This window comes from Vipera berus (assembly GCF_964194415.1).
Source record: "Vipera berus genome assembly, chromosome: 1".
Taxonomy (NCBI): Eukaryota; Metazoa; Chordata; class Lepidosauria; order Squamata; family Viperidae; genus Vipera; species Vipera berus.
Genome location: NC_138202.1, coordinates 254,578,233 through 254,605,589, shown reverse-complemented (window position 1 = coordinate 254,605,589; position 27,357 = coordinate 254,578,233). Strand labels below are relative to the sequence as shown.

The following is a 27,357-nucleotide window of genomic DNA, read 5'->3' as shown; positions in this document are numbered from 1 at the left end:
AAAAATCTTTCAGTCCTAATCAGCTAAAGAGCTATCAGGAATAGTAACTATATATTTTAATCTTAAATCAAATAGATGTTTTTTTAATCAAATTTATCACTTTTCCTAAATTAAACAAAAAAAGTCTCTATTTATAAACCATTCTTTAAAGCCTCATCATTCAATACTGGTCAAAAAGAAATCCAATTAATACCTACCAAAAACTGCAGTGTATATATTTTAATTCTGATCAGATAAATTCACTTTATATATCTTCTGTTTTCCTTTTTAAAAGGATAATCTTCAATCCCATTAAATAATATCCCAGAAATAGATTAGTTATCCTTTTTTTATTTGTCTTTTTTTAGGAATAGCTTGAATAATTTCTCTTTGTCTACTCTTAGGAACAGTTTGATTAGTTGAACAACTTCTTTTTGTAAACCCAACAGGAGAGGACCTTCCAAGTCTTTATTTTGATTTATTATTTGCATGACTTTTTAATTATTTTTAATTTTATTTTCAAATTTAAAATACAAACTTCAACAGAAAAAAGGGAAACAAAGCAAAAATCAAATGACAAAAAAGTGCATTAAAAAGAACATATACATATATTGTACCCCAGATAGATACATTTCAACAATAATTGTTTTCTCCCTTGCAAAACAGGTCTACAGTTCATAAATTTCTACAACTCTATTTGCCAAGCTAATTTGACCTACCATCTATTTACTGAAAAAAAGAGTTAACAGGTAAAGCCGACAACAAAACTAAACTTCAAAGCCCTCTATTAACAATCTGTTATTGTATTTCACATGCAGAAAGTCCACAGTGGCTTCTAATCTACCATAAACCGCTGCAATCATTATCATTGATTTGTCCAGGATCAAGTATTTTCAATTGATGCTTAATAATAAACATTTTTCTTAAAATTATAATTGGCATCTTTTCCAACAATTGCATCTCGTTCCCCAAAGTCATAGCTCTCTGTTGTATCTCCACAACACTTGTTGTTCAGTAGTTTTTCATGCAAGTTGAATCACGTCTTTAACAGTTATCTTCTGACTGAATATAATACATCTATTCCACAATCTCCATCAGTTTTCTTAAGAAAGTCGAGTTCATTGCTAATCCATACTGCCATCTCTAAGCCTTTTAAATTCATACCATTCAGCTTTCTCTAACAAACCTGCAATTCTTAAACAAAGCTCCTCCTTTAATTCTGTCAGCAAACTAACTGCACCAATCCACCCAACTGCAAGTGTACTGTAGCTGCTATTAACTATATCTGAATATCATGCTTAGTTTGATTTATGCCTGTTGTTAAAACATTAAATCTTTTATTTAAATTTTCATTCAGAGCTTGTAATTTGAAAAGCATCTTTTTTGAAGACTTCCAAGAAGACTTTGACATTAAATTGATCTGGCTCTTGCCTTTCTTTTGTATCTCTTTTTGTGGGGATTGTAAAGAGTATATAATATGTACTGTTAATCCTCAATTTATTGTTGTTTTCATTTTTAATATACTTCAAATTTCTCTTATTGCCAGACTTTCACAACAAAATGTAGGTAATTCTTCTAAAAAACAAAAGAAGCAGATGTTCCATAACAAAATGTCTGCAGAAAAAGGTAAGATATTTCCCGTGAGAGTAAAAAAAAAGACAAAATTGCCATCTCTTCAGAGGAAAAAAAGTGACAAAAAGATACAGAAAAAACAAAATAAAGCAACAAAGTTCTTTTAAAAACTAGTAAAATACAAAATCCTTGCAGTAGACTGGTGCAGATGTAAATCAAATCAGATCACTTTCACTACCAAGGAGAAAGTCTTTGTGCTGTCGCCTTCCATTCAGCAAAAATAAAATGTTTCCTGACTCCAAAGCAAAGCAATAAAAAAAATAAAATGTTCACAGTCCAGCAAGGGGGTATAAAATAAATCAGCATTCAACCAATTAATTAAAAATATAGGTCAAAAGCAAAAGAAAAATTATGTTCAAAATGATATGATACTTAAAACTGAGGCACACCTTAAAAACATCAAATGATGATAGGAAAAGATGGAGACCCAACCCTGTGGTCACTCTTATGGAGAAGTGCAATTGTCTAGCTTCCTATTCTCAGGCTAGTACACAGTCATATGAGTTGTCTTGAGTCTTTCATAGTTGCTCCAGTTGAAATCTGGGGAGCGCACTCCCAAAGAGCCAGCTTTGAAAGCAAAATCTGTTGCTTGTTGGCGGAAAAATTCATCCTGCTGCTTAGTGCGCTGTTTTCTGGATGATCTTGACACTTAATCCCCTTTAATTATTAAAACATCAACTGGTTTCATTTGTAAAACAATTTTGCAGATCTAGAGCATCGTTTTCCTTATTGCTTTTGTAATGCAGCATTTTTTAAAAAAATCAAATCTATCAGTTTTATCCAATAAAATTTGTTGTTTTCTATATCTTCTGCTTTAATATCAAACAATCTTGCAAGCAACTTCTCAGTATATTGTTTCCAAGCTGCATTAATTTCTTCTATAGTCAAACAGTGTTGCTCAACTGTATCAACAGGTCTGATAAAGGAGAATATTTGTAGCTTAGGGTTTACCCAAACTAGGTAACATCATCAGTGCTAGTAAGAAGTGAGGTTTGTTCTCAATTTATATTCCAGTGGCTTGCCCTGTCAGTGTTAGTAGAGAGTGGTCCTGGTGGTTCTTGGGTTGGGCTGTTAACTGTTTGTTTGACAGTTCCTTGATTGGGATATTGTTTACTTCTTGATTGTTGGTCAGATATTAATCTTGGTGTTAATTATTATTTGGCATTATTACTGTAAGTTGGTATTATTCATAGGGAACAGAAGTTTCATAGATTATATCAGAAATACATCACACACTACTTCAGAAGACAATGTGGAGTGAACCATTATATCTGGTGCACAATCTCTATAAAGATTCATATTGATACAAGTAATCCTCAGATTATGACCGCTCATTCAGCGACCATTCAAAATTTAATGAATGAGGGGACTTACAGTGGTCCCATGGTCATATCTGAGGGAACACCTGCTGCCGGCATCAAGCTCCCTTCGTCCAGTGCGCTCCCACAGGGAGGGTCTTCTCAGGGTGCCGCCAATAAAAGATTGTCGGCGGATAACACCCAGGGGAAGGGCCTTCTCTGTGGGTGCGCCTGCCCTCTGGAACCAGCTGCCCGTGGAGCTTAGGACTGCCCCCGACCTCCGCACATTTCGCCGGGACCTGAAAACCTGGCTCTTTGAGCTCTCCGGCCCAGGCTGAGAATTTTTAACTGGGGTTTTTAATTCTAGGGATGATTTAATCTTTTTTAATTTGTTTATAACTTTTATATTGGTTGTTTTAAATGCCCTGTAAACTGCCCTGAGTCCTTCGGGAAAGGGCGGTATATAAATTTAATAAAATAAATAAATTTAATAAAATAAATAAATATGATTGTGATTCAGATACAATAGAAACTGACATCCCTCTCTGAAGCTTGTACAACAATTCCAAGGACTTCACAGTAGATGGCAACAAAATTGTCTCCTGCCATGCCTACTGTACTTGCTTGAGTGAAGACTGGGATTGACTCTGCAAGTTGTGCTCTCACAGAAACACAATGCACAATCCACTTAGCAATGCACAAAAATTGCTAAGCATTCCTTTTATTTTCTGATCAGTTGGGCCTAATGAAGATGAGGACAGTAAATTAGAAACTATGGAGTCCTTGATGCTCTCTGAGCTGACTGTATGTTTGCAGATATTTCATTATCCAATTTTCTCTAATACATTTATTAAATTATAAAACACCTCTCTTCTTTATCAAATAAAAATTTCCTTACCCTGACCTCTAATAGAAAATTATTAGAAATTACTTTATAGCGAACATGTTTTTAGATCTTTTTAGGCATGTTGCCGGGACTTTGGGCATGCATAAAGGTTGAAGTTCAATTTAATTAGATGGCAACTTTTCGCTCTCTAACTATGTCAAATTGTGCATCTAAATTTACTTACGGATATCTATACATGTGTGTACACAGACAATATGTGTATGCACTTTCATTTGTACAAAATACTGCTGATCAAAATCTTTAATAATCTGAATCATTTTCAATAGGTATATTCAGTTCATTTTTTAACTAATTATTTGCACTTCAAATTATTTGTATTAGTACCACAAAGCCATTAAAGAATAAGTCATCTGTCCTCCTTGGGAGTTGTGGGAAGAAGAAATACATATAAGAGGCATTCATGGTACTTTCCTCCTAACTTTCCTTGCAACACCTATCTAAGATTCATTGCAGTTACATTCAGAAGAGATGAAGCACTGTCATTTTTTCACAGGTATCTGTTTCTAATATATTCTCGGTACAGGAAGATATCATCTTTTCCCAAAGGCTGCATAATGCCCTTGCTTGCTTGGATGTGAGCATGAAAAATCTCAATAGATTTCCTGTCTACTTTAGGTGGTTGAACTTCATAAATGTTGTCCTGGGAGAAAGCAGAGATGGGTGTTCTGTGAAAAGTTAATAAAATAAATGTTAAATTCAGGAGAAATTTCAATAGGCAAGATAGAAATTCTAATCTGAGATTTTCTTTTATAGACATCAACGATACCATTCAAAGGCTTCTCTTTCTTAATTATTCACATGGTAATATTAAAAAAAGTGAGTGACATATGCCTTACATGTTTTACTGTCCTCTGTGGTTTTTATCTTGTGACATTGTTAAAGATTTTTAAAAGCTTCCTGTGTCCAAAATATCTGCTACTGAACTGTAGCTCACAAAACGTCAGCATGCACAAAAGAAGGAAATGATGTAGTCAGATAACCTGGAAGAATTTGCCTGTTCTCAAAATTTAGCAGTTATACTAGCTGCTAACTTTCCTGCTTCCCTATTTTTTGCTACAATTTATGATGGTCTGTCTCTTAAGGAACTTATATCCGTGCTGGCTATGTTTATTTTATTTTATTTTATTTATGTCTGTGGAGATTCTCAATCAGTCAGGTCATAGTTATCCCAAAGGAGCTTCTTAACGAGGCAACTGGACTTTCTTGTTTTTCTTTGAAGCTTCTTGGATGAGAAGCGAAGTGTCTTCAAAGAAAAACAAGAAAGTCCAGTTGCCTTGTGAAAAAGCTCCTTTGGGATTATTTTATTTACCTTAATTTTATTTTTAATTCTACCTTATTCCCATGTCACTTGATGTTATTGAAGTCTGACAAATATCAACGAAATTTCATTTTGTTGTTCAATAGTAGTTTAGGTGTTGGAATGACACTGTACAGACTAGTTCATATCCCTTCACCATGGAATTCATGAGGCAACTTTGGAGCAGCAATTAATTCTCACCCCAATCAACTTAAGTGTTATTATGTAGTTAAAATAAATAGAAACTTCTATGCACAGTAGTGGGCTGTAGAAGAAAGATGGGACATATAAAAGACAAACAATGTCATAATAGTAATGGTATAAAATCTAATTGGGCACCTATTGCTCTGCTTATGCAACTATTTTAGTCAACAGAAGAGGGACAGTTAAATCTTCCTCCTTTGCTGCCCCTGTCATTACTAAAATTGATTCTGAAGGCTTAGGGACTAGTAACACCAATTTTGGTGAAAGGAATACACGTAGGAAGAGAAACTTGTCTTGCGCAAGTTCAGCAAAGATATTTCTCATCTTTTTTTCTAAAACCCTATGTTCATGAAGATAATCATGACTGATTATCAGTGTTAACATAGCAGACATCTCTTTCTACTTTTCAATCTATTCTGGGGCTTTCATGGCTATGCAGCATTCTACTATGACCATATTTTATCTGTTTCATTACTGTGAATATGTGATGTCCTACCCTGGCTCTATAATGGCTTTTCTGTGATCCCACATGCAGGCCAAACTCTCTTAATAGTATGGTTTCCTATTAGATTTCTATTCTTACATTTAAGTGCACTTCATGTTACTAATTTTGCTCTTCCCATCCCACCATTCAAAAGTCTTCAAAATATTCTGCTTTTTGTCTTTGTCATTCTGTATATTAGGAACTGCCTAATGACACCACCTATGACTTTACTATTCCTAAGTCAACTTCATGAAAACACTGCGAACCCTTAATATTGAAAATAAACTAGAAGATAATAACTTAAGTTTCTGTAGAGTCTCTATATATTATCTTACTAAAGTAAAAGCATAAATTATAATTCTGTTCCTCCAAGAAATACATGTTACTTTTTAAAAAAAGTATTGTTTTAATGTTTACTAGTTATTTTGTTAAATACAAAAAAGACAAGGATCCAATCTGGGTTGGTTACCGGGACCAGAGATTTTGTCTTCTGAACTTTTGGACTCACGATGGAGCCTATCTTCAGGGTAAATGGAAAGAGAAGTTCCCTGAAGATGGGCTCCAGTATGTATCTGAAAACTCAGAAGACAAAACCTCTTTAGATCCTGTAACATTATCCTAGGACACATATATTCATCTTCCTTCGTGACAAAAAAGACCATAATAATAATAATAATAATAATAATAATAATAATAATAATAATAACAACAACAACAACAACAACAACAACAACAACAACATCATCTCATCCTTAATTATTAATCAGAAAAAGATTGGAAAAGAACTTTTGAAGCAGATTAAGTAGACAGACTGAGCACCTCATACTTACAAATGTATAACTCCATCTAAGTTTTTAGGACAGAAAGTTTGGGAACTTTTTTCTTGCTTCTGTTGACTCTGTCCCAACTGAACAAACCTATGAACAGAGACAGAATAAGCACACTGTGGAAAGTACTGTCTGAAATAATGAAAATAATATGTTTCTTGCAGACTTTGTAAGAGTCATACATCAGTAAGGGACATCAAGTTCCATTAAAGGCAGCTTGAAAATACAATATCCTTTCATTGACGTTAATTTGTGAGTGAGTAATACAAGTGTTGAAATAGTTTTAGGCTAGTGTAATTTACATTTGAGGTTCTTCATAGTTTTCCTTTCACTAAAAGCCAAATACATTTTATTCAAAGGATCACAGAGTAAATAAAGACAACCTTTTTCTAGTAACATGTTAATGTACAAAGGTAAGACTTTATTTATTAATGTATAACCTATACATGTAGTATGTATCTTTCATGTAGAAATATATATGTGTTCTTTCCATAGATTTCATCTAGTGAGAATGAGAGAGTTGAAGAAGTCTTCGTGTGAACACCAGCTAGTCAATTCACTTGTTGAACTAGACTTAATACTCAAAAGCTTAGATATTGCTCAGTAATTGGCTCCAATGAGGCCTATTACCCAGCAGGTTAAATACCATACTCTAGCTCCAGGCTTAAAAATACAAGCATTAGCAGAAAGGTGCAATATCTATTGGAGTCTTCCTTACTCTTTTCCATACATTATTGTGAAATCCATAGACAATAGAGATTTTCTCTTAATAACAAGAAATCGTGGACAAGGTGAGTGATTTGCCATGCAATAGATAGCAGAGCTTAGTATCACTTGGCAGGCTTTTTAAGTCAAAGCTAGAGTGGCTAGCATCTTGGATTTAAGACTGTGGAAATCTAGATTTAAAATCATATTTAGCAACGCAGCCAATGGTGTGATCTATTTTTTTTATACTGCTGTTTTAAATAAAAAAAATGGTTAAGCATGATGATGAGAACTATCATCCATACTTTTTACTTCCAGATTTTCTTAGAGATAGACATTTTCTTAAAAAAAGATATAGGTGTTTATTTTAGATACAATCAAGATTAAACAATCTTTAATGATCTATACTTACTAACCTAAGCAAAATAAACAATCTGTGGATTCTCTCACTGAGGTGAGTAAAATGTAAATGTGCATACTTCTGATTGAAACATGTCCATTTTCTTTTCATTTTCAAATATTTAGGTTTGCTTTCTATCAGGATTAGCAAGATAATAGGAAAACCCACCTTGTATATATGCTGAGATCATCTTCTGAAGGAGATTCTGAAAAATTAATCCCATAGACATCTTTGGCAGGTTGCACTACATTCTGAAACAAAGCAAGATAAAAATCTTAAGGGCAACATGCCTTAGGACGGATATACGTTTGTTCAAATATTTTAAGAAATACAATTTAAAAAGCAGCAATAGCTAACCCCCTTCTCCAAGAAGACAATGAAATGCAATAAACCCACCAGCAAAGCAGAGACACAAGTGCTTCCCAAAGAAATAATCTTTAAACAGGGAATTTGAAAGGATAGGTTTTGTATTGTGTTCAAATTAGCCAACTATTATTGTATAATACACCTGAGAATCAAACATAAATACAGAATTCAATAATTATTAAATGTAATGCATATCATAGAAGGACTGGGTATAAAACTACCAATACAACAATTTCCTAATATAACTTTTGGGTGTAACTCTACTGATTACAGTATATAATTGGGGCTACTGTCTCAACAATGATACCGTGGAGCTAGGGGATATGCCAAAAAATGACCATGTTATTATGGAAATAATTTTAGAAGCCTAGAACATATCCCCTAAGAAGAAATATGACAACTTAAACCATTTTTAGCTTTTAAAAAAGGGGCATCTGGTTATAGATAGACATGTGTGTTTATGTATATGTATATGTGAGTCTGTGAGCATATATTACGGAGCATGTTATTCGTACATGATGTAATACAATATTCTTAGCCACAATATCAGCATTATCAGAATCCAGACTCCACTGAAGCTACATACAAGGAAAACCAAGGCCATAAAATAAATTTTTATGACAAACCCTTGTACAGTATATGTGGCTCAAAAGGGCATCACTATGACTTGTAAATGGTACTACAATACTTTTCCTCCTAATACTATAGATCCAGCACAATGTATATCCAGCACAATCACTTTTTACCCAGTACAGTACATTAAGCTGTTATCATTAGTTACCAACTTTATCATTCAATTCTGGAGTTATTGGGTTCAGATGCTAGTTCTCTCCTGATTTTTGCTTTTCGGGCATCTGAACAGAATATCTTACTTGACCAAGCAAAAGAATTATCAGCTTTCACTTATCTCTGTAAAACTTGTGAGAAAGTTGCTACAAAATATATCCTGTTTTATCCTTCGCTCTTCATATTGATCCCTTGTAGCAACAAGGAATAGGGCGGTATAAAAATCCAATAAAATAAAATAAAATAAATAAACATGGTTGATAGGCTTAAAGGGAGGCTCAACCTTCTTCTCCCAGAAGGACTCTGGGTTTACACGTTCTGGCTACCTTCTTGCTGTAGTATAACTGAAGGTAGTTATTACTTACATCACCTATCTTCCACAGAGGATGACTGCCTTTACGTAGAATTCTTCTCACTTAACCTTTCTCACAGCCAGGATGCTTTATTGACAAATAATAAAAACAATAAGAGGATAAAAAAAGAAATACAATTTCTAATGCCACCGCCTACTTTCGTATCAAGAGGAGTGTGACTAGGGATAATCAGTCCCCCACCTTCTTTGGAGACAGAGCAATCTCACAAGCAATAAATTACTTTATTTCTTTAGCTTTTTTAAAAAAGGAGTGGGGGAAGTAAATACAAACATTTAAGACATAGGTACAACATTCAATAGCAAATATGGAACCATTCAGAACAGACAGAACCTCAGAAAAGAATTTCTCACAACCCCATAAAAGTCTATTAAGGTTCTGGGTAATCACAAGATATTGTTAGTCTGAACTCTGATGTATAAAGGTTCCACATTGCATAAAAGCACATAATTTATTGACCATGAATCCAGAGCTTAATTTCTTCAGATAGTATACAGAGAAAGAAATTCTTAGCTAATATTTTCCTACATTAACCTTAGAGCATATGTTACCACAGTGTCAATTATGCTGTGTCAGAAATCCTGTTTCCTGCCAATTTTCATTTCAAGCTGAGGCTGAACGGAAATAATAAATCTTACTGGTTCCCAGCCTCTTGTCCAGCCATTTCTAATCTATAGTCAAAAACACCAACCATTTTTCTCTCCAGAGAAAGGAAGGGAGATCTCCCTGCATACATGCTCCCACCCACACTTCAGGGAAAGTATCTTTCATCAGGAGTATTCCTTTTGAGACAAAGTTATATACTGGGTATATTTGGGTTTGCAGTTAACAGTCCAGAGTCCTGGTAAAAATTTGGCTTCCTTTATAAAGCAAATTCCTCATTAGAACTTTCTTCACAGTCAGGGTAGCAATTACACAGCTATTTCATGTGTAAGATGAATGTTGACATGTTTGATATTTCTGCGTTTTGGTCAGATTGGCCTCACAGAGCAGGCTCTTTTTATATTCTTATGCTGTTTTTCTGCTTCATTCACTCTCTAACAGCTTTTTTCCCCTTGTAATGAGCCTCCATCCTACAAAACCCATCCATTTGGCTCCCGATCTCAAGACCTCTCCATCGCTTCTCAACTCTCCATCCCCACTTCATTTATTATATTCAACAACAGATATATTTGCTCCAACTAAAGAACTTACAAGCATGGCTGCCTTGGCTATCCTATGTTTCTCCAAAGTAGTCGTAGTGTGACTCAGACTGTAGACCTGATCTCACCAACTACCACAAGCTGGAATGCTTGATGTACAGCTATAGTATCTGTATCTCCAGCTTCCTCACAAAAGAAAACAAGGTTCAATGAAGACTGAGAAAAGCTGCAAACATGGCTGTGATAAGAGAGTGCCATTTATAGGCACATCTGCCATTTTAAAATGATTTCAGAGCTAGGCAATGTCATCAGGGCAAAAGCATAAATCTGATTCTCACATACTAGTGATATTTACTACCCTGCATAAGGGGAGTGAAAAAGAATTAGGCTATTGGGTTTGATTTACAGAATGTAGAATAACCGTTGGAAAAGACTTTGGAGGTGTTCTAATCCAATCCCCTGCTCAAGCATGAAATCCTAAATCATTTCAGACAAATGGCTTCCAATCTCTTCTTCTTTAAAATCTCCAGTGATGGAGTACCCACAACTTAAGAAGGAAAGCTGTTCCATTGATTAGTTGTTCTTATTGTCAAGAAATCTCTCCTTAGCTAGGTTGGATCTCTCTCTAAGTTTCCATCTATTACTTTTTATCTTGCCTTCAGGTGCTTTGGTGAATAGGTTGTCCTCCTCTTCTCTGTGACAATCCTTCAAATATTGGAAGACTGCTATCATGTCACCCCAGTCCTTCTCTTCATTAGGCTAGGCCAGGGGTAGGCAACCTCGGCTCTTTTATGACTCGTGGACTTCAACTCCCAGCATAGCTGGCTCAGGAATTCTAGGAGTTAAAGTCCACGAATCATAAAAGAGCCGAGGTTGCCTACCCCTGGGCTAGGCATACCAAATTCCTGCAACCATTCTTCATGTTTTAGCCTCTAACCCTTTAATCATCTTTGTTGCTCTTCTCTACACTCTTTCTAGAGACTCAATATGTTTTTTGTATCACAATGACTAAAAATGGATACAATATTCCAAGTGTGGTCTTACCAAAGCACTATATAGTGGTAGTACTTCATATGATCTTCCTACTATTCCTATGTTGATGCAGACTAGACTGCATTGGCTTTTCTGGCAGCTGCGGCACACTGCTAGCTAATACTTAAATGGTTGTCCACTAGGAGTCCTAGATCCCTCTCATAGTTACTGTTCTTTCTTTACTGTAAAAGAAGCTACTAATTAGAATATATTGCTTGCATGAGACATGTTAGCTAGACATTAATGCTATGCTGTATCTTACAGCCTATGGAGAGACAATATTTGAACATTTTCATGCCAGAGAACAAAAACAAGAGCTTCTTTACTCCATTTCACACACAAAGTCATATTTCTATCTTTGCAACAGGGCAACATCTTCCAACACACTTAAAAATAGCTTTTACATGGAGAACAGGTATCAATAGAATCAAAAGAATTCCCCCAATACTTCTGAAAAACCCTAAGAGGTCTGAGGCCATCACAAACAAGCAAATGAGGACAGAACATGTCCAATTAAGAAGGGTAATTCTGAAATGCATTGGAAGAGAAGAAAATGAATAGAATCTCAGGTATGGGGGAAATCTCACAAGATTAGCTATCTAAAACCTTTCACAGGGGTGCACTGCATTTCAACATTCTGATGCAGGTTTTTCTTTTTTTAAAAAGGTTTTTTTTTCATATGCTAGTAAAAAAATAGGTTAGGCTACTTGGGAATTTTAGGATCTCTGAACACAGATAAATGAGCTGGAGTTAAAATGTTGTAGATACCTGCTTTTATTATACAGGAAAACTAGATGCTACTTCTGAGATTTCAAATAATTTTATTGAATTTCAAAAGAATTTTTTAAAAAATAAGTATAAATTGGTTGCAATGTTACACTACAGTGCATGTGTCAACGCTACAAGTGTTAACTTTACCCAAATTATTTTGTGGGACATTTTTGCATTTTTAAATTACTGGAACAATTATTTGAATTACTTTTCTTTGTCTCTTGTATGTTCCCATAAGCTCCTGTGACTCATTTTTTTTCTCCAGTTACAAGTGTGAAGGGCAGAGAAGATGAGCCAGCCAGGTAATGGAGCAAGGTTAATTTTGTGCCATGCTGTCAGGAACAAATAGGTGCTTAAGTGAGAAAGAAATGGCCAAAGTTCATGGCAAGCCAACAGACAAGCAGGCAGGAGAGCAATGATCTGAGTTCAGGATGTAACGTTTCAGGATACATGGGGAAAAACTGTAGTGGAATAAGTGTATCTTATGTAAAATAGTGCCTTCAGGACATAACACCTGTGGTGAAAGGTAAAGCAACCTTCACGAAAAGGAGAAAAGGAAACAGAAATGAAATAAGAAATAACTAGAAGAAAAAAAAGAGTAAATATAAGAATACAAAGAACAGCAGAGAAGAGTAAGTAATATCCAAAAACGTATTTCAGAGGTATAATGTTATAGTGGATGAAAAGAAACAGAACATGTAATGTATAAATTTATAAAAAAAACCTTTTCTTCATTTATATCTGTAAACAATTGTTCAATCCACAAAAGACTCTGGTAATAAATAACATATTAATGCTGATCCTTTTGTTCTTTTTTCTTTTTTGATCTACAGTAGTACTATTCATTAGATATCTATAGTCAATTTTGTTCTTATTGGAAGTATCTGTAGGACATACTTAATCGTAAGTGCTAGTTAGCACACATGTCTGTGGCTGCTGGTTCCTAACTGAACAATTAGATTAATTCTTGTTTTTTGTTCTGTACCAGCCTGCTACCGGCCCTGCAGAAAAGGCAGGGACAACCCCTCCACAAACGGCAAGAGGCTGAAACTATGCCTGCCAAATTTATAGCTACAAAAACAAACAAGACACGAACCAAGAAACCGGAGCTTTAAGAAACATGAACCATCCGAGCGGTTGCCTTCAGCAAACCAGCCCTCCCCACACATTCCCCTTATATAGAGTTCAGGGCGTGGCTTCTCTCTGCCTCCTTCCGAGAAGCCCCATTGCCTTCCTCTGTCTACTCCTAATTGACTGCCTCCTGCGTCGGGCGTCCTTGAACAGGGCCAGCTGTGGGTCATCTTCATCCACGCTGTCAGGCTCACACAGCTGGGTCTCCGTGGTGACCAAGTGGGAGGGGCCTGGCTGAGGGCTCTCATCAGCAAGATCTTCAACCCCCTCAGCAAGGTCTTCAACCCCCTCAGCAAGGTCTTCAACACCCCCCTCCTCCTCCTCTGAGTCATCCGGCCCAACTGCCGAACCCACAGGCTGACCCTGAATCACAACATTTTTTTAAATAAGTATTTTATTCATTTTCTATTATTATGTAACGTAACCCCCTCAGAGGCCACCAAAACCCAGGCGCTCCTAGCCCCCCCCTTCAGTTACGCTCAGCAGCCACGCTCTGAAGGCGTTGACAGAATGTTTTTTTTATCGGGAACTCACGCAGAGTGAAGGGGTGGCAGGTACTCGGCCTCAAAGGGGTTTTACAGGAACAAAGATGACCAACCCCCAGCCACGGCAGTGTGTGACAGTGTTTATCAACCCTCTAGCAGTCATGACAATAATAGTCAATGGCTTATAGCAGCCTCTTGGGAAAACAGGGGGGGAGGCCCTCCGGCTCCAGGCAACGGAAAGCACGAGCAAAGGTAGTCAGCGCTCTGCAGCAACAGCTTGCCCCGCGAGGGCAGCTCCCCACAATGTCTACAGCTTGCACAGGTGATAATGATCAAAGTTCAGATGGCTGCTGGTCTCCGAAGCAGTAGCAACCAGCCTCTCCTTCTCTTCTGTCGGCACTCGTAGTCCTAGGTCTCTTATGCCAAATCCCCCCCTCCTTCCTTTCTAGTTAAAACCTGAATTTAAAACCCCACCAAGCTCTCCCTCTTCTCACTCTCACTCTTCCCTTCGCTCGAGATATCCCCCTGCGAAAGAAATTAATAAAACTCTGCTTTCTCTCTCTCTCTCTTCTTCCCTCTATTTCAGAGGAAAAGAATCACATAAAACCCCAAACTCCTCTTCAGCTTCACCTGGTCTCTCCCTGACAACAACAACCACACACCCACCCCTCTTTCTCCTTCCCCTTTTCTTTCCTTCCGCCCGATCCACGCCCGCTGCGCCCAAACCGGCAGCACCTGTCCGAGCTTCCTACTTCCCTTTCTCCGGCCAGGCTCCCACAAAGCCTTTCAGCCAGCCCCGCTACAATTATAAATCATAAATATTTAGTAAACAAATGTGATGTCCGGGTATATTTGTTACTCAATATTGCATCTTAACTTCAATATAAATCTGTTCAATGCTACACAATCCAGTGGTTTTTCCCCCCTGATCCTCTCTTCTTCCCATAGTGTTTTCATTTTCTCAACATTAAATACAGTTCTTACTACTATTAATACATACAAAATTAGATATACACATCCTCTTCATATTTTTCTAGTCTTATACAAATAACAATAGTACCAATTTATAACCTCTTCTCTGACCACTTTATATTTAAATTGTATTTGCAATTAAAGTCTCCTTATTAAATCAATGTCCTGTTTTTGAGCTCTTATTTAAGTTTAATTTTCCATCAGTATTCAAAATATCTGTCAGTTATGATTTTCTCAAAATTAGTTACATTTATGTAGCCAGATATTTCATTTATGCAAGCCATCCTAGTGCCTTTGTAATTCCCATATCAAAAGAGAGTGCTATTTTAATTATAAACCATATCTTTCTTCTTATAAAAATATATCTATGTGCTATCTATTCTTTTGACCAGCTTAATTTTAATTCTTCATGGGTTTTTTTTCAATAGAATGTGTAATCATAAAACTGGATAAAAGATGGATTACCAAATGACGGCTGTGTTCTCCAGATAGCTCCAGCCAAAATCATCTTCATTTTGCTTCTCAATAATACATGCAATTTTAAACAAACCATGGTCAGTTAATTTGCTAGCCCTGCTGCTTGGGGTGGGGAAAGAGTGGTACTAAGAGCATTAGGGCCCCTTAAGTGTGACATGATATATTTCTATCAATGGTCAGGATTCCAGAAAAAAGAAAAAAATTATCACAAAACTTGTGCTCAACACAAAGTGTTTACTATTACTCAATTTAGGGCATTTCCAGTAATTAGCAATGTATCAGAGTAGTGACAGAAAAGAACCTTGCCATCTCCTTTATGGTCTCAGAGTACTGGTCTCATAGTAAAAGAATAAAATCCTCCTCTAGTTTATCTAGGCATCTACCTAGAAGCAGAGTAGTGATTTCGGGGCAAAGGTTGGCGTAAAAGGAATTAAGAGCCACAGCTCAATGACACACATGTTTCCATCTAATTCCCCCAACTTCAGTAAGGCACAGCAACTCAGCTTTGGGGAGGCTATTAGACTTCCTCTTTGAAAGCATTTAGGGCAAAGAACTAAAAAAATGGGCCATTTCAGATAATGTTTGATGATGTGTACAAGAAGGATCCCACAAATAATCTGCAATAATGAAGATTTTTCCCATTAATCCTCAACCTATGCAATCTACCCATGCAAAATCAAAGCAGGTAAAAGATCAGCAGTGAGAAAGAGTCTATGTGTGCATATTCAAATGCACACCTCCAAAGAGGCCATATGTTTTTTTCCCAGATGAAGAGACTAAAAAAATTAATATTCCATGGATTTCAGAATATTATGCTATATACCCCACCAAAACCTCCTCTTTGGCATCTGAAAGGGAAAATAAACTTTCAAATATAAATGTATTCAAACTAATTTATAAGTAAATAAAGTAAATAAAACAATAAATACAGTAAATTTAAATATTTAATATTTAGGTATTAGATGAAACCCATACTTGACAGCATCTGTTTCAATATAAGAACATGGTTTGGCGCTCACTTGTTCTCACTAACTACAATTTGAACATATTACAGTTCTCCAAATTTGGGAATCACAGTAAGTCCTGATTAATGTAAAACTAAAAGCAAAAATGTTTGGACTTGGAAGCAAACAAGCATCCAGTGCAGCTCATGCAGCAGAGGTTACATGCACCAGCTGCAGCTTCTGGAAATAAAATAAATAAATAAATAAATAAATAAATAAATAAATAAATAAATAAATAAATAAATAAACAAACAAACCTTTATTGTCAAAGTACAACATGTGTACATTGAGATTAACTGAGCCCCCCCCCCCCGTGCTCTCTCCCCCCAACACACAGTGACAACAAACCCTCCATCCCACCACACCATGTGAACCAACTACACCACACACCGGTCTCCCAAGTCAATTCTGCATAAGATTATGTCCCATTTAAAAGCCTAACAGCCCACGGATAAAAGCTATTTTTCAGTCTGTTGGTACGGCTGGCTATATTCCTGTATCTCCTACCGGAAACTCTTTAAGGATAGTCCCATGTACAGCACATTGTAGTAGTCCATGTGGGAGATGACCAGGGGATGAGTGATTGAGGGAAGGGCTCCTAATTAAGGAGCTGTCACATAGTTCAAAGTTCTGCAAAGGCCCTCCTAGCTCTGTCTGCTACCTGCTCCTCAAGCAGGAATCATGAGTACAGGAGGATTCTCAGGTTACACATTAGGTCCATCTAGGGCAGAGCAACCCCATCCAAGACCAGAGATAGTAAATCCCAAGATACACCGACACCCACCCACCCACCCACCCACAGTCTCAACTATGGCTCATAGTCCCAATCTGGCCAGAAATATAAAATTCTTCTTGCATATCATGTTTTGAAAGACAACACACTTTGTGATCTTTGATTGTCCATACAGTTGTGCTCTGAACTTTTCCTTGTACAATCTTAAATGTCTGCATTGTGCTGAAACAAAATTGCCAAGATGCCTCATCTTATTGTGTTTACATGTCTTCATTAACATCACCAGATATTGAAGCATTATAATGGTAGTGAATCAGTCTGCACAAGGGTATCATCTGGCTAAATTAGTATTCCCATTTGAAAATGTAGTAGTAAGCTATATTTCTATATTAAGGCAATATTCTATTAACCCGTTTTTCATCCTGGCTAAATTACCTAGTTTAATTTAAAACACTGATAAATATCAAGTACTTCACGGTATATTTTCTGCATGAAATCTAATCAGTTGCACAATCCCTTCTAAAATTGCTTTTTAAGTACTCCATCTGCTTTCCTAGGCCCCTCCCCAGTGTTTTTATTTTGGTTTTATCTTCTTGTGATTGCCTTTATATCTTAGCAAAAAAAAAATGTCCATAATGGAGAGAGAAAATCAGATGTGTAAGCCTTCGGTACATATTGAATACAAAGCAGAAGAGCACATACAAAACGATGCCTGTTTTTGTGGCACCCCAATTCCTTACTTCTGTTATTTTGGTATTGTCTCCAGTATCTGATATTTTCACAGGTGTTGAACGCTGAGAGGTGGCACCCTCGTCTTCTTTATCAGTTCCAGAATCATCCTCAGAGCTGCTAGACACGGCCTCCTCGCTGGGGGGTGGAGGAGCACTAGCAGCTGTTTTACGTTGCAGTACGGTTTCTTCTCCTCGGTTGCTTTTGTTTCTGAGGAAAAACAGAATTGTGAATTAAAAAAAAAACCAGAACCAGAAGGAAAGAATTCTTCTTCTTTTCCTTATGTTAACGGTCCCTCTTGATATTTCATCAGAGTCAAAGCTGCACTTAACTGTTGACTAACGTGCCAGAAGTCACCCACTTAAAAATAATAGATGGACAAGATCCATACCAAAATCTGATTGAATTTCATTTAAACCTCATTAAAATTCAATAGTTAATGAACTGAAATTAACAGTAGCTTGTTTCTTAGCTTGTCTTTTGTTGTGATTTAACAATTAATATTTAATAAACTTTGGAAACATGTTCATCAGTTCACCCACAGCTTTTTTGTGTGTGGGGGGGCGCCTGACTGTCATCCTGATTCTGTACACATTTGACACTTTGGGGATAGGAGTAAAAATGTTCAGTTTCTTTTCTCTTCAGGAAGTCCTATTTCCCTAAACTAAACATAAGTAGGAAAGAAGTATGGCTTATGTTAATTGTTAAACCAATTAACTATAAATGGTGGTTGTGGGAAAACATTCATTTAAAACGGAGGTTCTGGTAAAGGAACATGAGAACCCCTGGGACTGCTCTCAATCTCTCACCAATATTCTTAATAACACTGATCCAAAGGGTAATAAAATATCCAATTTCATCTAGCAGTGTCGGCTGGTGGGGCTCTGAAGATGGGCCTTTCCTGAGAAGGCCCTGTTCTGTGGAATAGTCTCCCCTCAGAGATTAGAATGGCCCCAACCCTGCTGGCCTTTTGTAAAGCTTTATAAACTTGGCTCTGTACCCAAGCCTAGGGCTCTGAATGTGTTAAGGGATCCATTTCTTGGCTTTACTATTATTTCTACTATTCTATTATTTACTGGTTAATTATATATGCATATATTTATTTTAGATGTTTTTATTGTTCTAAATATTTTAATGCTTTTTTATATCTTTGGAACTGGAAGCTATTCAGAGGTATTGGTTGAGATGGGGAGCTATAGAAATGGAATGAATGAATGAATGAATGAATGAATGAATGAATAATATCCAGCTTATAGTTATGGCTACTAGGAAGAGAAAAGCTCATAAGATCAAGGGAGAAAACATTGTGTACAATAATAATATATCTTGAAATAACTGTAGCTGAACACAAGGGTGGATGGTATGTTTTTTTCCCTCCCAAAATGTAAGATAGATACATTATGCATTGTTGTGTTTCCAACTATTAACTACTAGAAGCTGATTTTATTGGGAATTGTGCAGTATACAATTTTGTCAAACAGAAAAAAACCATCCTTAATGTAGCTTTCATTTCACCTAAAATTGTCACAAGCTTGTTTGGAAAAGATTTGAGCCTTCTTTCTTTGAACAGCATTTTCTGCAGAGCTTGTGGGTGTGGAAGAATAAGATAAGGAGTAAAATAAGATAAGTATTAGAAGAGGAGAGGAAAGATCAAAATCATCCTGCTTTGACTCTGGTTTAAGAGGTGGAAAGGGAAGATTCTTGCAAGTCTTTAAGTTTATGTTAATACACTTTACAAATAGCATAGTAGTTCTGTTTCCTGACCTGATCTACCTCAAAGAGCTGACATATAACATTTGTATTTGAGCTTTTTTAATGTCTTGAATTTTAATGGTTTTCTAGTAAACTACTAAAATACTGATGGTAGTAATATTCTAGAATAAATAAATAAACCATTGAAACTTGAACAATGGGGAGGAGGGAGAGACACCACTATCCCTGATATGCCTCTTGATTAACAGATCTGGAACACTATAGCTGCAGTAAGACATGGCACATAATGCCTCTTTAAGAGAAGCTTCATGGATTTCTCCATAAAATATCATGCTATGCTTTGATTCTTTTCACTTGCTAGAGTCCTTGATCCTCTGAGGCTAAATTCTGTTAGACTTTCTGTTCCAGCTATAACTACAGTTTGTTCTGCCTCTGGACCACTTGGCCCCTTAATGTCATCTATAATTTTGACTACACGTTTTAATCTAAGGTGCAAAAACATTAGGAAACAAGTACCCAATTAAAATGGCTTTTAATGTTCAGGTTATCAGGTAAAGCTCTACAAACAAAGGTGAGAGCAAAGGATGACTTTCAAAGGCTTTGTTAGCTGAACTGAGTCATTTGCCATCACTTAAAAGTCCAGCCTAGAAAACAATAACTTGCAAACTAGTGGTTAAATGGCTCCAGATCAAGATCAGAACATTTTGACACTGATATCTTTGAAAGAGTAATGATTTAAAGTCTCTGACCTATTTCAAGAGGAAAAAAATGCAATTGATCTATTCTCTATGAGGATTATTTTGTTATTAAGAACAAAATATGACTTTAGATTTTCAGAACAGATAATCTTATTGATCCCTTGCATGCAATTATAGCAATTACCTCCTTAAGGACATATAAGAATGCTGCTTTCAGCAAATGGATTTTTAGAGACTGAGGAGCGAGATGAAGAAATGAAACTACCCTTATGTTCTTTTTTTTAAAAAAGGGACAAAAATAAGAACAGAATGTAAAAATTTAAGAAAAAATTCCTGGATGTACTCAAATGAAGCCGTAGTTAGTCCTGATTCAATAGTTATAATATTAAAAGTAAACTCTTTCACCAGGCACGTTACAAAATATTTGAGCAAAACTAGGATAATCATCAGAGTTCGAAGATCTCTCAACGCAGAAAACTCTGTAACTTCAGTTGTCACAAGACCATTAACTAAATATTATCTCTGCAATTTTTTTAGGTAGAGTTCTAGATCTATTATGAATTCTTAAGACTGCTTAATGCACTGTGGGAATGGGCGGACTTATGTTAGTACAGTGTTGCAACAGTAAATTTTAGTAGGGAAACATATCTGTAGAAGTCATGCTTCTCAACACCACAGGTGAAGATAGCTCAAAAGATTTATTATGCAAAAGGCAAGACACTTGGAACTAGTCTTTTCTTGCAATCCAGCATAGAACCAATAAGTATGCAGACTATATAAACTTATCTCAACCTACAGACCTTCATATGTGTTGAATTGTAAGTACCAAAAGTCCAATTCAATTCAGACTGTGGAATAGATAAAAAATAAATTGAAATGGACACGATGTTCTGACTCATCTTGTTTCAGCTGGATCTGATAGTAGTAACTGAGTTACTTTTCTAAAACATAACAGGACCTGTACCTCATAGTAACATTGGTAGCAAAATAAGATTTTAAATACACAGAAATAAAGAGAGACATATTGTATGCTGAATAGATCAGCGAACAGGAGTATATCATTAGAAATGCAGAAGCCTGGAAAATATTCAGAAAGGTACAGTAAATGTGATCAATACTGTCAATTTATAATTATCTGAATAAGATTCTGCTTTTTATTTTTAGAAACTAAACATATTTTTATAAACATATTTTATTTATTTGTATGTGTAGAAATACACTTTATTTTTTTTCCTGGAGAAAAAAAAGATCTATTGCTTTGAAATGAGCAGTCTGTGGATCACAAGCAACCAGAAGGCCTTCTGCAGCTTACAAGCGAGTCAGAAGGCTAAATTATACTCTGAACCCCGAGGACATTATCTATCCCATATTAAAAATTCTTGCAATGTTACATACTTCTGTATAATTCTTACTTTACCAGCTGCTACAATGCCAAGCTCTTTAGTCAGTAACTGTCTATCTTGAAGTATGGTAAGATTTAGAGATAAGCCTAATTGAAGAAACAAGAATGAATTTTTCCTAAGACAAGATCTGGCTGGTGAAGTACTAATGCAAAAAACGAAGAAGAAAACAGAAGAAGGATGCTTATCTCAAATTTGATTTGAATTCTACCCCAATAATGGAAATGTTGCTAACCAGCAACTTTTGTTAGGTATAAAGGTAGACTCTAGGTAAATCAGCAAAAACACTTATTACCTTTATTATAAAGGACTTAACAGTAGAAATACTAAAATGAAATTTCATGCATCAAATGATAATAAGACATTGGACTAGTTCTGCAATTGTCAGATTATTCTTGTTTTTTACTCCCCCTATTATAAAAGAGCATTTACATTTGGAGAAAAAGCATTGAATGCATTGGTGTCTAGCACTCTGGCAGCTAGTTATACTTCCACTACTTGGTATTATCTTAGTTTGGTCTATGTAGAAGTCCAGCATAAATCTCTCTGACAGAAGCAAAGACAGATGCCAATCTTTTGTGGGTTTTGCAGGCAGAAAGATGGTTTACTGTAAATCTATTAAACTACTATAGGTTATCCTGCTCGAGCAGGGGGCTGGACTAGAAGACCTCCAAAATCCCTTCCAGATTCTATTCTATTCTATTCTATTCTATTCTATTCTATTCTATTCTATTCTATTCTATTCTATTCTATTCTATTCTATTCTATTCTATTCTATTCTATTCTATTCTATTCTATTCTATTCTATTCAAGATTTAGAAGCTGAAATTCAAACTCCAGCCTTGTGCATCCATTTCACCCCTGTGCCTAATCTGCTTATATCTTTTTAACACAAAAAATAGTCATTGGTCCAATTCACACTGCATTCTATCCAACATCAAAACAATAGCAGATAATGTAAATATAGCTAAATAAATAAAGCTATATTATGCTTTTTACAGTGATTCTTTCCTTACCCCAAAACAGATTTTCCAGTTTCATCTGGTTTACGTACAGTAAATGGGCTGGGATCAATGGGAACATTCTTGGGCATAAAATCTCTGAAGAAATGTGTAGGAGAAAGAAAAATCAATAATTAAATAAAAAGCTATGTTACTTTTCTGAAGTTATATTTTTCTATAGAATAAATAGAGAACTTCAGACATAATTGCCATAAAAATGTATGTTTTTTCCTGAACTATTTAGAGCCTCCCAAATATCTTTGTCATAGTTAAGTCCCGTCAGTAAAATCTATAAAACAAATTCAAATGAAAACAAAGCATGTATATGTAATATATAGAGAAGTTCTTTTTTACATTCAAGTTATGATGTGACTTATTTGTATTACTGGCTGGATTGGGCATTTCCAACAGCACTGTTTTCTACATGTATTAAATTATATTTCTCTTGTTAAATAACCAAAATCATTTCAAATTCACTTTTTGATAACTGATTCACACAGCCAACCTATTCCACACACTTACCAGCAAAATGCAAATATTTCAGAACGTCTTATATTAGTGGATTCCTGCAAAACTAGGTTGGTTTATAAATGCAGTGTGATGGAAACTGGACAGAACTAAGTTTTTTTTTTGAAACTGGAAGCTGACAGTACAGAATTCTATGGAATTTTAGCACATCATTTATTGAATTAAAAGAGAAATAGTACGTAATTTCTAACATCCATTGCTGTTACTATCTTAAGGTATATTTTCTACTATATACTTTTTAAGGAAAATTGAATAAGAGTTTGGAATAAAAAAGCAAGTTCAAAATGCAACATCATTAAAAAAGAAACAAACATACCGCATTGAATTTGTCATTGCCAAGCAAAAGATTTCATCAAAACTGCTGAGTTCATACGGTCGAAAAAAATCGTTATGAATGTCAATCTCTTCATCAAACCTACGAAATCTCTTCACTATTAGCTTCCTCTGGTTTTCAGCACATGTCACTAAAACAAGTAGATGCATATATAGTTCGAAGTGAAAAGGAAAAATACAGCTTGCATTAATTTGTAGATTTCTGGATGCATTAAATCCAAACACTTAAATGTTGCATTTTATCATTTTATGAATATTTTTATTATTGGCATATTGAGAATTGTACATTTTCCAGGTTAAAATGTGTAATCTCTCTCCCCCTTCTCTTTTTAAAAATAGTAGCAAATAACTCCCTCTCCATTTTTTCCAGCCAATTTCTGGTACCAAGTTCTGTTAGTGACTTTAGGTAAGTGACAGTACATATATTACAAAAACAAATTGGGTTTTTGGCCTGAAGGACCATTCCTACACAGAACAGTCCTCTATAACAGGGCATTTCAACCAGTGGTACGGGTACCACCTGTGGTATACTGGCACCTAGCAGGTGGTACGCAACCATCCTAGAAGTGGTAATGGGGGAGGGGAATGAGCTAGACCGGTGGCAGCACCGCAGAAGCCTGAGCGAGAGATGGCTGGACCTGCAGGGCTGTCAGGGCTCAGTGGATGCGCCAGAATCAATGCCAGGCTCCAGCTGGAGCTCAGTGCTGATCCTGGCGCTTCTGCTGAGCCCAGAAGAAGCACCGATCAGCTGGAATATTGCAGCATCCCCAGGGTCTTGTGATTTACATTCAGATGCTTGGCAACTGATTCATATTTATGATGGTCACAGTGTCCCGGGGTCATGTGAAGTGACCAAAACCTGCTGCAACCACCCAGCAGAAGGGGGGGGGGAATAAAAACCAAACACCCACCCCACCCCACCCCCACTGCCAATCCTCAACAAAAATGCTCACAATGAAAACCTCGGACAGGAGAAAGAGCGCCGCCGGGCAGGCAGGCGTCTTGCTCGACTATGGCTTGGGGGGCACTTTTTTCAGGGCCACTGTAACTTCGAACAGTCACTAAGTGAACTGTTGTAAGTTGAGGACTACCTGTACTTCATCACTTTTTTCCCCTTTTTTTGGTCAGGGTTTTGACACCTTGCTAGGCAACTGGTGGTACTCGGATGTTGCCATATCCTAAAAGTGGTACAATGGGTGAAAAGGTTGAAAAGCCCTGCTCTATAGCCAACTAGGTCCATCTAGAATCATAGGGCTAGAAGGGACCTTTGAGGTCTTCTAATCCAACCCCCTGAACAAAGCAGGCATCTTTATACCATTCTGGACAAATGGTTGTCCAAACTTCTTGAAAACCTCCAGTGACAGAGCACCCAAAACCCCAGGAGGGAACTGTTCCATTGATTATTCTTATTGTCAGGAAATTCCTCGTTATTTCCCTTTGATGATCTTCCACCCATTGCTTCTTGTTCTACCCTCAGATGTATAAACCCCTCTTCCCTGTGACAGCTTCAAGTATTGGAAGACTGCTATCAGATCTCACCTAAGTCTTTTCTTTGTTAGGCCAAATGTACTTAGTTCCCTTAGTTATTTATCATATGATTTGGCCTCTAGACCCCTTATCATCTTTGCTGCTCTTCTCTACACTCTTTCCAGGGACTTTTTTGCATCATGGTGACCAGAACTAGATGCAGTGTTCCAAATGTGGCCTTGCAAGTGCAATATAGAGTGGTACTATCACATTCTGTGATCTTTAGGCAGATCCTTCCCTATTTTGACCTGCATTCCTCTTCTGTCCCCCACAGTGCTGTTTTTGATAGGTTGGACTATTTTCCGTTTTGCGTGAAGACAGACACAAAGAAGGAATGAATCAGTTGTGCTTTCTCCCTGATGCCCATCATCTTATTATCATCATCTTCTTCCATTAATTTCCTTGATATATATTTTTGCTCCATATTGAAAGAAACTTTTTTTTTGTTATTTTTGGTGTTTGTTTTAAGTCTTAGTTCATTCTGAGCCCTGGCCTTCCTGACTCTGTCCTGGCAGATTCAGGCTATTTGCTGGTATCTTGTTTTAATTATCTGCCCCTCTTTCAATTTTTTGGTACTTATGCTTTTTGACAGTTATATTAATGCACGAAACTGAAAAATGGGGGAAACTTAATATATTAAGATGGATGAGAGAGATAATCCGAGAATTATATACTGCTAAATCCATATTTCATATATCTACATAAAGAGATGCCTCATTAACAATACTCAAGCTTAATTCACCATTATGTTCAGGAACATTTTTATCATGCCCACTTTATGATGCATATTATACAAGTTATATAGTGTTCGTTATTATACAAATATAATTTACCTTCATCATAAGGCAGTGGCAAATATTTTAAAACACCAGGAGTCCACCAAAAAGTGTAGCTTTAAGCAAAAAAAAACCAAAAACATAAAATGAAAAAAACCATACATACATCCTTCACATATATTATATTTGCAATTGCCTCTTGGCCCATGATGCTTCTCATCTTGCTGATCTTGGAGCCCTCTACCCAAACCCTCACTCTATTCCTCATGCTCTACAGCTGCTAAGCCCAAATATATGTAGATGAAATTACACATTCTATATTATCCAAATTTTAGATTATAAATACTTTATTATATTATGCAGCAAATTAATATTATTATAAAGATAAATGAGAAATTAGCTGTGAGGTTGAGGTTAAATAATTATCTATCTTAACACCCATCTTTTACATATAATACATTCCTTACTTGTCAAGAATGTATATCCTTCTTAACAAAACAGCCTACTAAAGTAGAACAACGTAACATCCTTAAGAAACCATCTATGTATAATCCAACTTTCAATTATAGGCAATTAGTGTTAAAGTAGCAGAAATATGCATCTTCCCCTTCCATTATAACTTGTGACATAAAACAATTACAACATTGCTCATTTATATTAAAAACTATATATTTGCACTGATTATTAAATGATTTTCAAAGCATTTCTAAAAGTGTAAACTATCTTAATTCTGAATAACAGAATAACATACGTTTAGCTTTTGGCTGCTGTAGAGCTGTAGTGCCTGCACAGTTCCTTTCAAATGTGTTATCTTAGCATTGATGAACCTGTCCCAACCTCCATCTCTTTCAGTTTCTGCCATTTGTGAAATAGAACCAATTGTTGAAGACACTACTATGCTAGTCTAGTTTGCTATATCTGACATTAAAACACTGCTAATAATTCATAACCTCTCTGTTTAGAACTTGAGGTTATTTCATTCGCTTTCAAATATCTTCTTTTGCATCAGTATCTTTTATTTATTAATATGTCAACAAAGTAAAACCACAGCTCTGGATAGGGTACTGTTGTCCTTTCCGACTGCCAACTTTATGCTGTTACCATGCACATGGAATCTCATGATTTAAAAATTCATAATAACTTAGCCAACTGTTACAGTATGCTTTCTCACTCCACAGGTCTCATAATAGAAAACCTTAGACTGAAAAGTTATTTGAAGAGATTGTGAAAACTGAAGAAGCTTCTTGGATGAGAAGTGGAAGGTTTTCAAAGGAAAAAACCCCCCAAGAAAGTCCAGTTATCCTTTGAAAAAAAAGCACATTTGGGACTATTTGAAGATATATTAAACTGGAAGGGTGTCTTTAATAGAGGGCCTACAAATAACTTTGCTGGGAAATATTCCAAGGCAATCAACTGTGTATTGTGAAAATGTAATAAAATTAATCAGACATTTTCTCTTGCTGTTTTAGTGTTAATTGAGTGTTTGGGTTGTTCAGACCGGTGACCTAGGATTAATTTTACTCCCCCAAATCCTGCAAAAAGTTTCATTTTTCTGCTGGCAAATGGAAATGATCATATACAAGTAGTTGTAGAGTACTATATCTGGCATATATAACTATTGTGAAAAACCTTTTGAACCCTTGTAAAGT

At 36.1% G+C, this 27,357-nt stretch overlaps 1 protein-coding gene across 1 annotated transcript in view; it reads right to left on the bottom strand.

Moving 5' to 3' along the window:
• Positions 1–433: 433 nt before the first annotated feature.
• The window catches only part of FIG4 (FIG4 phosphoinositide 5-phosphatase), a 104,794-nt gene continuing 77,870 nt past the window's right edge, over positions 434–27,357 (bottom strand). Inside the window, exons 17-23 of the mRNA XM_081343590.1 lie at positions 25,766–25,824; positions 23,389–23,536; positions 22,560–22,643; positions 17,744–17,942; positions 7,902–7,984; positions 6,632–6,718; positions 434–4,481 (exon numbers count right to left, since the gene is read on the bottom strand). Of these exons, the coding sequence (XP_081199716.1) occupies positions 4,304–4,481; positions 6,632–6,718; positions 7,902–7,984; positions 17,744–17,942; positions 22,560–22,643; positions 23,389–23,536; positions 25,766–25,824 (838 nt within the window). The 3' untranslated portion in view covers positions 434–4,303. The remainder of the gene's footprint in view (positions 4,482–6,631; positions 6,719–7,901; positions 7,985–17,743; positions 17,943–22,559; positions 22,644–23,388; positions 23,537–25,765; positions 25,825–27,357) is intronic.